This window comes from Prionailurus bengalensis, chromosome B2 (assembly GCF_016509475.1).
Source record: "Prionailurus bengalensis isolate Pbe53 chromosome B2, Fcat_Pben_1.1_paternal_pri, whole genome shotgun sequence".
In the NCBI taxonomy this organism is placed as follows: Eukaryota; Metazoa; Chordata; class Mammalia; order Carnivora; family Felidae; genus Prionailurus; species Prionailurus bengalensis.
In genome coordinates, this window is record NC_057349.1 from 111,455,577 (window position 1) to 111,468,174 (window position 12,598).

Below are 12,598 nucleotides of genomic sequence, written 5' to 3' on the forward strand. Positions count from 1 at the left end.
GTAAAATTCACATAAATTATAGATCAAAATAATTTAATTTAGAAGTCTATAACCCAAATGGTATTTAACACCACTAACAAAAAAAGAGTGGTTAGGCATTGATCATAACTACACCTCCTGTTCTTATGCTGGCATAATCTGTCATGTTGGCTTATAAAAATCTTTTCAATGCTTTCTCTGAAGGCCAGCATTTTGGTTAAATAGATACAAGGACTTTTACTGCTAAGGTCCCATAGTATAGAATCTGTCATTGGATAATCATTAGAAATGAAATTGAGGGTACCTGAGTGGCTTAGTCGGTTAAGCAACTGACTTGATTTTGGCTCAGGTTGTGAGATCAAGCCTTGCATGGGGCTCTAAGCTGGCAGCATGGAGCCTCCTTAAGATTCTCTCTTCTCTCTCTCAAAATAAATAAATGAACATTAAAAAAAAAAAGAATTGCAATTCAACTTGCTAGAGAAATCATCACAGAAAAGTGAGAGTCAATGTGATATATTTGTGGGTCACAGTTCATCTTAGCATACTTATTACGTATTTAATAAATGGGCATTATATTAAAAAATATAAATTACAATTGAAAAGTTTTTTTTACAAATGATAATAGCCGTGAGATACCTGGGTGCTTCAGTCAGTTAAGCATCTGACTCTTGATCTCAGCTCAAGTTTTGATCTCAGAGTCACGAGTTCAAGCCTTCCATGGGGCTACACGCTGAGTGTGGAGACTACTTAAAAAAAAAAAAAAGAATAATATCCATTATGGATAATGGCATAGAGAAAATGGCAAGCACATTTCCTACAGTTATGAATTGATAGAACTACTGAAAGGAAATTTGGTATTATTTTTCAAAGGCATATTTTTGCTGATCCAAATATAACTTCTAGAAATTTATCTTAAGGAAGTAATCATAACATAAGCAAAAACATAGCTATAAATTTTAATATTATAAAATAATATTGAAACATTGAAGGCAAACTATCTTGGTTTTTATTGCTGTTATAACAAATCACTGCAAATTTGGTGGCTTAAAATAGCACACATTAATTATCTTACAGTTCTGCAAATCAGAAGTCTGACAAGAATCTCAGTTGGCTAAAACCAAGCTGGGGGCACGAATGCATTCCTCCTGGAGGTTGTAGGAGACAACCCATTTCCTTACCCTTCCTAGCTTCTAGAAGACACCTACATTCCTTGATTCTTGCCCCATTTCATCCATTTACAGATTCAACAATGGTGGGTTGAACGTCTCACCTTGTATCTCCCTGACCTTCTTCTTCCACTTCTTCCATTAACATGTTTCCCTCCACCCTACCAGGTGGCAAAAGTTCTCTTTTTAAGGGTTCAAGGGATTAGATTGGATTCACCTGAATAATCCAGGCTACTCTCCCCATTTCAGTTCTTAATTTGTGTTCAAAGCCTCTTTTGGCACGTGAAGTAACATACTCACAGGTTCCTGGGATTATGGTGTCGACATATTTGGGGGGGGGGTGGCATTATTCTGCCCACCACAAAACCTGTATGTCCAAGATAATAATTAACTAAATAATAATCATTAAATAACTATTCCAACTAAACAATTTTAATACTTGCTTGCATTGCAATGAATGTTATATAGTCATTAAAGCTATGTTGTATGCAGAATAATGATAACTAACAATCTTAATACGTTACGTATGTGCCAGGCCCTGTTTTGAAAACTTTTCATATATTGATATTTACATAATCCTCTCAACAATCCAATGATATATGCGTATTATTACTCCCCCTACCAGTCACCCCTTAGAGATAAGGAAACTAAAGCATAGAAAGCTAAGTGTTTTGCCTAAGGTTACATGGTTGGTAAATGGCCGAGCTTGGAATATGAAGTTGAATTGCCTGCAGAATCCATGAGCTTAATAGTTTAATAGTTAATGAATTGGAGTTAGTATTAAGTGCAAAGAAAAAGCAGATTAAAATATATTGTGTATGATATAATCTCATTTTTACAAAAAATGGTTTGTGCAAAAATGGCAGATTATCTCTGGCCAGAAGTATTATGGTGATTATTTTCTTTTTAAATTGTATTTTGAAAATACTATACTTTTGCAAATGCAAAAAAAAATCCAAGTTTGTATAAAATACTCAATGAATCAATTTTGTTTGTGATCGTAAAGATAATTGCTGCCTTTATAGTTTTAAACGATAATGGATGGAGTAGAACTCACAGTGAAACTGCTCAGTTGTGTTACAAAGCCAGGGGTAAGCTCCTGTTCTTGTTCAAGTGATTGGGTGTTGAGCAGACAGCAACTGACTTAGTGATAGTGTATCTATTGGATTCCATGAATTGTCTGAGAGATAAATGAGATAATACATGTCAAATAACCTTGAAAGTTACTTTAAAGCAGAATTCCAAGGTCAACCAGAATGAAGATGTGTAATATGTAACATTCTCCCCACAGAAACAAGATACTTAACAAAAGTTGTATCACCAGACTAGTTGAGGAAAGCCTCATATAGCTGAACAGTGTGTGACTATTTCCAAATGAAAGTGCAATTGACATTCCAATTTGAGACATCTCTCTCCTTCATGCACTTCAATAGGACAATTGGGATTCTCTTTATAGTCTGTTCCCTTAAGGCTCCATGGAAATGGAACAGAAAGGGCATAGCCACCTTAAGGAATGGAACTATATCCCCATCTACAGCACCTTTTCGTAAGTCAGGCTTCGGCTATACTGTATATACATGATGCAATATGAACTTAATTTAGAGATAAAAAATATGATCTCAATAAAGATGGGAAAAGAGATAAAATGTGTGTGACCATTCTTCTAAATGTTTTAAGTCATCATTTCTGTATGGAATTCCAAAATAATGGCAAAGAAGTATAGTAAAATATCAACAAAGTATAGCACAGTGGTTTGGAAAGTGAATTTTGATGTCCCACAGTCATACCTTCACACTCTAATTCTGCCACCAGGAACATGTGCACCTGAGATCAAGATACTTCATTTCTCTAGGCCTTTCTTTGTGTATCTTTAAATTGACCTTCACACTAGCTCATTGGTCTCTTGTGAGTAATAAGTGAGATAGTGCAAGTGTAGCACGTAAAATAGGTGCACACAGTAAATGCTCAATACTATTCATGTACCTGGTTCAGTCTTCTGATAATAATGTATCCATGATGCCAGATCAGGAATAAAAGCCCTTGAAGATTGCATTATGTTGGGTTTCTCAAGATGCAGCACTGACACAAGGATTTGAGTGATTTATTTTGGAAGTGACCCCAAGAAGCACTGGTAGAGGGGAAAGGAAATAAGGCAGGAAGGGAAGGAAGTTAATTCAGGGTGCATGAATGGACCAATATGGTCAACCATGGACATTATGGGCTCAATCCTGGTGGGGAGTTAATGATGTAGACTAGAGTATGTCTCAGAATTTCCCATCTCTGGGTTGAGAAGTTGGAATATTGATCCACCAATTCCCATCCATTATTGGGCAAGAGTTGTTCTCATAGCTGTAACTTCACTCTGGAGTCCAGAACTTCCTGTGGCTACAAAGAGCCTGTAGACAGATCGTCCCAAGTGCTTGCAGAAAGAAGGTGGGCATGTATTGAAAGGCAAGTATCCAGGGACTATGGACAGGGCACTTAGAGTCAGCAAGATAGCATTATGCTTTCCTTTAACCTATACAGTCTAAAGGCCACTCAGGCTGTTGGTGGTTTGGTTGCAAACCATTGCAGGATTATTGCTGGATCCACATGCATTGTTGCTATTATGAATTTAAAAAAAGTAATACAATGCTTTCCACAATACAGCAGGAGCTTCTTCAATATTCAACATCCACTTAACAGCCTTATTTTTGTTTGGCAGTAAAAAGTACCTGCATGCCAAGCAGCCATGACAGCTAACATGTATAAAGATGGAATAGCAATAACTAAAAGAAACATTTGTACCAGATACCTCTGGCTTCAGTTTTAGCAGGGGTTGTGCAGCAGCTATTACCTACCAGACCCCTGAAGTGGGTAACAGAATATATTGGGTTCTCTAAATTCCCTCAAACATTGAAAGACACTTTTCAGAGAAACGCCCATTTACAAATGGGGTGATTCAAAGCAGGCGTTTTCATTACAGTAATAAAATATCTGCATTCCCCAAAATTTAACAAATCAAATCCCTTTTTGGCTCTCTACGACTGACATTTCTGAAAATTCAGTAGCAGGCTTCTGGAGACTAGGGTTCCTATGCCCTATTCAATTTCTTTATATTTAGTCGTTCTGATATGTCATAATATTTACTCAAAGGAAGCAATCATTTGGAAACCTTATTTGTGGTTCCCAGCATAACACTATCCCACACAAATGCCATTTCATCAGAAGGGCCAAATCTCATTTGCTATGGAAAGCTCTTTGCCTGACAAGGTGGTTTCATCTGTCTTTATCCTACGCGATGTAGGACATGCTTGCTCTTTGGTTTCCTATTCTCTTTCCTCATCAGTCTCAGCTCTTCATTCTAGTGACTCGCTTCCCCAGCGGATCTCGACACCACACCTTCACCTCCAGGAAAAGTCAGTAATACCTTCACAAAGCTGCCAGGGGGTTAAAAAGGAAACTTGACTCTTGGATTCTGAATACCCAAGCCCCGGGGGCCGCCACCTGGGCCAACTTGCTTCGCTCTTCTGATTTCCACCCGCAGGTGGCAGCAGCGGGCTCCGAAGCAGGTCTCTGCAGGTTTCCGGAGCCTCTGCCCAGCTTTTGGCCGGCGCTCCAGAGCTGGGTCTGGAGCATCCCCACCTTCAGGAATCCATACCCAGCTGGGACGGTCCTTAAAGCTGTAGTCATTGACCGCTAAAATGGTCTCTTATTCTTTAATTTCTTGAGTGCAAACAGTTTAAAGCAACAACGGCAACTCATTGAGTCCCTACTGTCTCCGGTTCTCAAATTCCCCACCAACTCCAGCAGCAACCCGGTCCCTTTTCCCAAGCAGGGTCGGCGCTCCACGCTCCGGCCCTTGCAGATCCTCCGGAGCCGCGTGCCGGGCGGCTGGCAGTGCGTCTGCGGCCGCAGCGCGCCTTCTCCTCCCCTCCTCCTCCTCTTCCGCCTCGCGGGCTTTGCAACCGGTCAGGATGCCGTGGCTGCACCCCTGTTTCATCACCCCACCCCCCTTCCCTAACCCTCCTCTTCGTCCCTTCTCCCTAAACACACACAGGCGCTCGCTCATAGTGTTTCAGGCTCGGCTGCGGGACCAGGACCCACGCAAGCCCAGGAAGCCACGGACATGCCACCCGGACTCTTCGCCCCGCGGTCCCCAGCGCCGCCGCCGCCGCTTCTGCGCCGCTTCTTCCCACCTAGACAACAGCCCCTCAAGAGGCAGCCCCGGCGGGGCTGCGAGAAGTTTACGCCTCTGGCAGGGGCGGCGGGAAGCAGTTGAAGGATCTGTTGTAGGAGGATTAGCACATTGGGAGAGGGGAGGGGCAGCGCCGCAGCTGGACGCGGCGCGGACCCGGCAGCACTGCGTGCGGCAGCCACCGCCGCCGCCGCCCGGGACCGCGGAGCCCGGACGCCCCCGCCCGGCCCGCGCCCCGCCCCCGCCCGCTTGGCCCCGCAGCGCCGGGCGCAGAGGAGCCGCGGGCGGCGCAGAGAGGCGGGCAGCGCCCCGCGCGCGCTTCTGCCGCCCCCGAAGCCGGCGCGCGGAGAGCGCAGGGCGAGCGCGCGTCGGGCGGCGGCCGCGCTGGGGGGCGTGGGGCGAGCCGGCGCGAGGAGCGGCGGGGGCGAAACTTCGCGGCCAGATGCCTGACGGCGCGGCGGCGCTGCGAGGCTGCCGCTGCTGCCCCTGCGGGCCCCGGGCGCGTCTCCGCGGGCGGCGCTGCCCGCGGCGCGGCGTGTGCACCGAGCGAGTGAAGGTATGTTTGGCGGGCGCGGCTGGAGCTGCTGCCGCCGCCGCCGCGCCAGCAGGTCCTAATGCCTGTCACTTCCCAGGACACTGGCAGCAGCAGCCCGGAGCCCCCGAGCCCTCGGCAGGTTTGCCTGTCCTTCCCCGCGATCTGATTGGATAAAGTGGGGGCTCGACGGTGGCCGACGTGGGACAGTCTGGCTGTGGCAGGGGTCTCGGAAACCATGGGTTATTGCAGTGGCAGGTGCACGCTTATCTTTATCTGTGGCATGCAACTGGTAAGTGACACTTGGGTCCTCTTATTCTGTAATGCGCCTTTGAGATACTGGGCTGGGGAGTGCGGTAATGGGTCTGCCATTGATTAGAATGGAAGGAAAGATAAAAGAGAGAAGGTGACAGATAGATTGCCTATGTTTAAAATGATTTCAGGGAGAGGCACTGTGGGGTACAGGGGAGGTGAGCCTTTCCACCCTCACCTATTTCTGTCCCTCTGAAGACAGTTTGGTAGGTGCGGGTTAAACTTGTCTTTAATTTCTTTAAGCAAAGCAAGATGTATCTCTTGTTCCTTTATGCTTTGCATTCCTGTTACTGTAACAACGTGGTTGTCACATATAATTTACTATACAGGTGTTAAAACAGAGAGATATGGAATTTTCGACTTTTCTTCTATATACTAATTTTTTTTTGCAGTATCTTTGTTTCTTCACTGACGTGTGTTATTTTTCAAGGAATATATTGTCTTGTAAGTATAATGCTCTAACAGACCACTATGTAGGGCAGATGGTATCCTTACACCAGTCTGATCTAGAAGCCACATTGAGTTCTAAAAGTATGTAGATTGAAGAGAAATACTTAAATGAACTCAGTAACACCACTGCCATAAACTGAACCAGTAGTCTTTAAATCGCAATTATTAAAAGCAATTCTAAGGAAAATTATTCAATCTCACATTATGTATGTAATTGCTCCTGAAATAGAGATATTGTCTGATCCTATAGGATGGAGAATTATATATGCTTTTTGAAGAATGTTGTATGTTTGCAAAGAGGCAAGAAGCCAGTAATGGAAAACATCAAGTCTATGAATTTAAATTCTCTAAGGGCAGTCGAAGGAGGGGCTGAGGATAGTTTAGAGGTGAAAAATCTACTACTGTAAGTGGTTAATTTGAAGTGGGAGTACTTGCTCACTCCTGCTATCAAACAGCTTTCCTTGGAAAGTATAAATTAATCTGAATAGCCACCCACATTTCCAACAATTGTTTCATAAAGGCTGAAAGGACTACAAGATTGAAGGAGATTTCTGAGAGCCCAATCAGTAAAGTGTTCAAAAGAGCAAGGATTTCCTATTGAAACTGATAGAAGAATTCCTTAATTGGTCTTCATTGTTTATCAGTTGTCTTGAAGCCCAAGAGTGTTTGTTTTGTTGTTGTTGTTGTTGTTGTTGTTGTTGTGTTTACTATTTAGCTGAAGGAGTGCTTTTTGTTGCGTATTGTCTTGGGGTGTTTTCCTTCCCCAGTAAAGTTATCTCAAGATATGTATTTTGATCTATGAATTTCTTAAGGACTTGGTTTTAAGAAAAAGAAGGTGGAACTATAAATACAATTTTAAGAATATAATATTTTTTCAGTGATGTGTAAACCGGTTTATTTCTCTTTTCTATATATTGATTTAAGTTTTGCAATGAAGGATTTTTACTCTTAATGATAAAGCTAATCAGAACAATGAGTTTACTTTGTTAAACCACTGGTTAGGCCAACTATGCCAAATTGTATAAACGTTATCAAAACATTCCTGTGTTCATATATGATTCAGAAAAGAATACATTTGCTGATTCACTGTGTAAAAACATAAAACTGTGAGAACGAGTGGGTGGGTAAGAGTATTCTTTTGCTCTTTTCAATTTAAAAAAATTAAACGTGATTTAATTTTTAATTGTGTAGCATAGTAGGGCTTTATTATGGCAATTGTAGGCATTAGATCCATGTGACATGTTGTGGGATGAATACAAACTTCTCAAGAACTTAACAATTTTAGAAACACATAGATACACGAAAAAGAAACCTAAAGGTACAAAATGGCACAATAAGGCTAAAGATTCCTGTGTGTGTGTGTGTGTGTGTGTGTGTGTTTATTTATGTGCGTGCAAATATGTGATGGTGAATTGGAGAAGTGCTACATCACTTATGAAACAAATTCTGAATCAAAGCTAAGTTTTGTAACAAAATAGAGGCAGTTGTAATATAAGGGTGTTCAGTCTAAGCAGGTATACATTTGAATCTTAAGGATGCTTTGTAAGAATCATGTGATTTTTCCCATTCAGACTTTAAGTGCCACCAGGCTAATATAATTAGCAGCCATGTTAATGCAGATGCAGAACAAAAAACAAAGGACGAAGAACATTCATTGCTTTGATAAGGTGAAATGATCACATTTAAAAGACCTCAGAGATTCCTGGTGGTTGTTGCTTTGTAGAAATACGGTATTTAATTTTAAATAAAATAATTTCTTTGCAAATTAATAATTGCAAAGCACACACACGCTATAGGTGGGTAGATGTGTTTTCCTTTGCTCTTGATAGACCTTTAAAAACTTTTTGTATTATGTTTGAGTTATTATGAGTAGAAGTGGTTTTATAAGTAGCCAGGTTTCGGGAGTCAGTTATGACTCAGTACCATTGATTGATAACAAAAGTTCACCTAGTTTTGTTTACTTCCGAAGTGTTTAGTGTGCATCCTGGTAACATTTGGACATGTTTTTTGGTAGTTATACAGATAAATCTTAGATACATTAAAATTAATGAAAGCCAGAAATAGTCTAGGACAGAAACTTTATTAAATTTCCTTGTTAAGTAACTTTAAGTTTCTGGAAACATTTATTTCCAATTCTGTAAGTGGGGTATCTCTATTTTAAATAGACTTAAAGAAATATTTATATCTATATCAACTTGCAACTGACCTTTGTAGAGGATGAGGTAGCTCGTAGGTATGGTGGAGGTGGGAAGCTCATTCATCAGGTTATTATCAGAGCAGACACAGTGTTTGATCTTTGAACAAGTGATGGGCAGAGACAAACTCTCCAGAGAAATTTCTCTATCAGGATTCTATCTTAGCTTTTAATTATAGTAAATGTGCATTTAGTTTAATATTTGTCAGACTACAAGTGTGGATAAACATATGTTCTTTTAAAAGTCAGGAAATCAGTTTATAAGACAAGAATTTAGAATTTCATGCCACAGAGATTCAATACAAAACTTCCATTTTATGAAAAAATATCTGCCTCTATGTATCATAAATTAAAATCTTTGAGATGTATGGTAGTTCCAACTTCAGATTTTAGGGTGATTGGTATGAAAAAGGGGGTGATTTCTGGAAACAGATTTGTTCATGTGTACAGTTCAAAGTTTAAGCTCTTAATCTCAAGAAGGTAATTTTCTTTTTATCATTGCTGTCCTTAATGCTCAGAAACTGAAGATTTCAGATAGTAACAAAACTCATCACTGCATTTGCTGTGTTGGATATAGTGGCACAGGACAAGAACAGTCAAACTTCTTATTTACAACTCAGCAGCTGGTGAAAAAGTTTCAGCTGTTTTTTTTTTTTTCTTTCTTTTTGTTCTTAAGTGTTTGGCTGAATCAAAGAGTACTTTATCTAAATGTTGCAAAAATTACTCAGATAATTCTCAGTGAAGACCACTTAGTTGTTATAATATCGAAGAACATAACTTATTTTAGTTTCGAAAGACGGCTTTGTTTTCAGGGAAGAAAATTAAAAATTGTCCACATTTTTGTACACCAGATTCCTCTATGGCACAAAGTGTATGTGCCATAAACTACTAAAAGTACACATTTATGTTTAGCAGATTAACACTTGAAGGTGCCATTCTTGCCATGTGCTTTATGAAATATTGCTAACTTGGAGCAGGTGCACCTAAGAATTGTGTTAGTATACTTAGGTGCAGCTGTGTGAAGAAGCACATTTGAAACTTAAGAATGATCTTTAGTTTTACCGAACAGTTACTTGATACTGAGCAGTTACTAAGCATTTTTAGAAGTACACATTTATCAGAAAAGAATGCCCTGAATGCATAAATGGACTAAATAAAAACAATCTTATTATAATTATGGAATACTTTGGTGGTGTCACTTCTGACTTTGTGCTGTGTTCATAGTTACATGGACCTTCGTTACTTTTTAAAAAACAAAGCATGATGTGAAGTGACTTGAAAATTGCTGGTAGAATCTTAGGATTTACCTCGGATACTTTTGACATGTTTGGAAATTCCTCAGAAATGTAGAACTGTACCTGCCGCAAACCTTCCTTAGTGAGATAATTTAAAATTTTAGATTTATGAATCTACATATGCCATTGCTAATAAAATCTTGTGAACATTAAATCTTGTGGACTAACGATTTCCATATAATGCTTCAGAAACTTATGATGTAAAAATATGCTAAGAATTTGCTAAGTTATAAAATAACTTTCTTCTTTCCATATGTTTTCTACTTTTGCATCCCAGCATTGTCTTGTATGTATGTGTGTGTATTTTTTTTAGATCTGTTCTTTCATTCTGATTCAGTACTACTCTACTCTAATGTTTACCAAGAAAGATATAGACACTCCTTCCAGTGTCCAGCTCTCTTTCTTGGTTCACAGACCAAGTGGCAGTTCCTTTTTTTCATATACCCAAAGTTTCAAAGAGCCAATCTGTACAGAGCTGTTCCCCTGCTTTCTCAAATAAAGGCTTGGATGGGCAGCATCCCCTGTGCAGAATGCCAGAGTCATCCCTGGCATGAAGCCCATAAGTGGGCAGTGGCCCAGAAATGTGAATAGGCATTGCTACCTCCTTTTCCCTCTGATCCTGCTCTATTTGGGGGGCAGATTCTCTACTTGCCCAATGAAGAATTTTGGAATGGCAGCCAGGGACTCCTTGAAATAGGAGGTCTTTATTTCTTGTTCTGTTTCCTTTTTGTGCATGTGTGTGCTTAACAAAAATGAAATCCGAGACAGAAACACATTTTAACCCTTCTAGATTTATACTGGAAATAAAAATATTAGAATTATGACCTCAGTTGCATTCAGTATTTGTATATATTCTCCTAATGGCCAAAATTTCAAAGGATATACTTCAGTTGTGTTATTTGGTAGAATTTCAAGCAGCTCAGTGTAATTTTTCCAAAAATAGTTTTTGAAACTAATATTGCTAATAATGGAAAATTTTCTATTTCCAGGACTTATAACACTCAAATGTCATACATCAAATACATACACAAGAAGTATTTCTGTTCTATTTTTTCATCTATGAACTCTTCCAATTTTGGCGCCCTCTCCTCCCAGAGAACTGGGTTATTGTTTCTTTTCAATATAATGAAATACATAGTCCATCAAGATACAGTGTATCTAAGGTTCCCTTTCCCCTGTGACAACAGTAGAAACAAATGTTATATTAACACTTAATTTCTACATATAGAATGGAACTAAGTGTGTGAAACTTTTGTTCCTAACAATTCCAAGAAATTGAAGGATATTTAAAAACTATGAAGAAATAAGATAAAATTATATTGTTTTCTTTCTCTGGGTTAAGGTAGCAATGTAATTTTAAACTGGATTTTTAAAAACTATTTCAGGTATATTTAGATTGGAAAGTTCATCACTATTTAAAGGAGTTACTTGCTTCATCTTCCTGAAAGCAGTGTTTTTCATTTTTGCTTAAACTCTAACCCAGGCACTGGGTCTAACAAATAGAAACATTGGTGACATTAAGTCTGGTGGAAGCTGTAGACTTTTTTTTTTTCATTCAACCTGGGATGGAATAAAGTGACTTATGCTAATAATTTTCACCTTTTAAGTTAATTATGGACCACATGCTAACTTTGATCTTTGTAGAAACTCTTTTTGAAAAGTTAGGACAAACTGACTTTTTTGTGTACTTTGAAAAAAAAGTTTGTGCTTTGTGTTATGCTTTAAAAATCTATCTTTGTAAAATACTTAAACAATAATGAAAACTGTTAGCATGTATTCGAAGCTTGTTTTGGGCTAAATGCTAAATGAGTGTTGTTGTTTTTTTTTTGTTTCCCCCCACTGATTCCTTTCCAATAATTCTACAGCATAGGTAATAGACACTAATATCCTCACTTTACAAGGGAGAAAATGGAGATTCAGGAAGTTTTAAGTGACTTTTCTTAACTCACTCTCTTAGTAAGTGATAGAGTTTGTGCTCAAACCCAGGTCTGTCCCACCTAAAGCCAGACTGAGCTTCAGGAAATCCCTTCTACCTTCCAGGTAACATGAAAGGATACAGCTCTCCTAGCTTCCATTTCTTTTACTAACAAAGGCAGCATCTACCTACTAATTCCTGTTGAGCCAGTAATCAACAGAAGCCTAAGCAGGCTCCTGGAGGGCTGTTGGTACCAGGCTCTGTCCAGGCCTGACAGGCCCAGGTGGACTTGGGGTTTCACAACTAGGAGTTGCTGGTGCCTGGAGTAGGGAATAAAAGGAGGCACCAGCCCCTCACAGTTAGCTTTGCTTGCTGTTCACACTAGATTTCAAGTGTGCCCAAACAGTGCAAGACATACTTATAGTTCTGCCCTAGAAAAGTGAGCCCTCATGATGAGGTTGTGTTTCTGTCATTTTTCAAGGGGCAGGGGGTTGGGGGGGGGGGAGAGTTACAGCTACTGTGTATTTCAGGCCAATTATTGAGAAATAAGCACAAAGTATGAGCTGGAAACTTTGATG

At 39.9% G+C, this 12,598-nt stretch overlaps 1 protein-coding gene across 3 annotated transcripts in view; it reads left to right on the plus strand.

The window, feature by feature from the left end:
• Positions 1–5,763: 5,763 nt before the first annotated feature.
• Positions 5,764–12,598, plus strand: part of NKAIN2 (sodium/potassium transporting ATPase interacting 2) — a 992,770-nt gene continuing 985,935 nt past the window's right edge. For 2 of the 3 annotated variants that reach the window (XR_006299049.1, XM_043592241.1), the window contains exon 1: positions 5,764–6,146. Coding sequence is in view for 2 of the 3 variants with exons in the window: in XM_043592241.1 (XP_043448176.1) it covers positions 6,093–6,146 (54 nt within the window). In the remaining variant the exon portion in view is untranslated. The remainder of the gene's footprint in view (positions 6,147–12,598) is intronic. The other variant, XM_043592240.1, reaches the window with a different exon arrangement.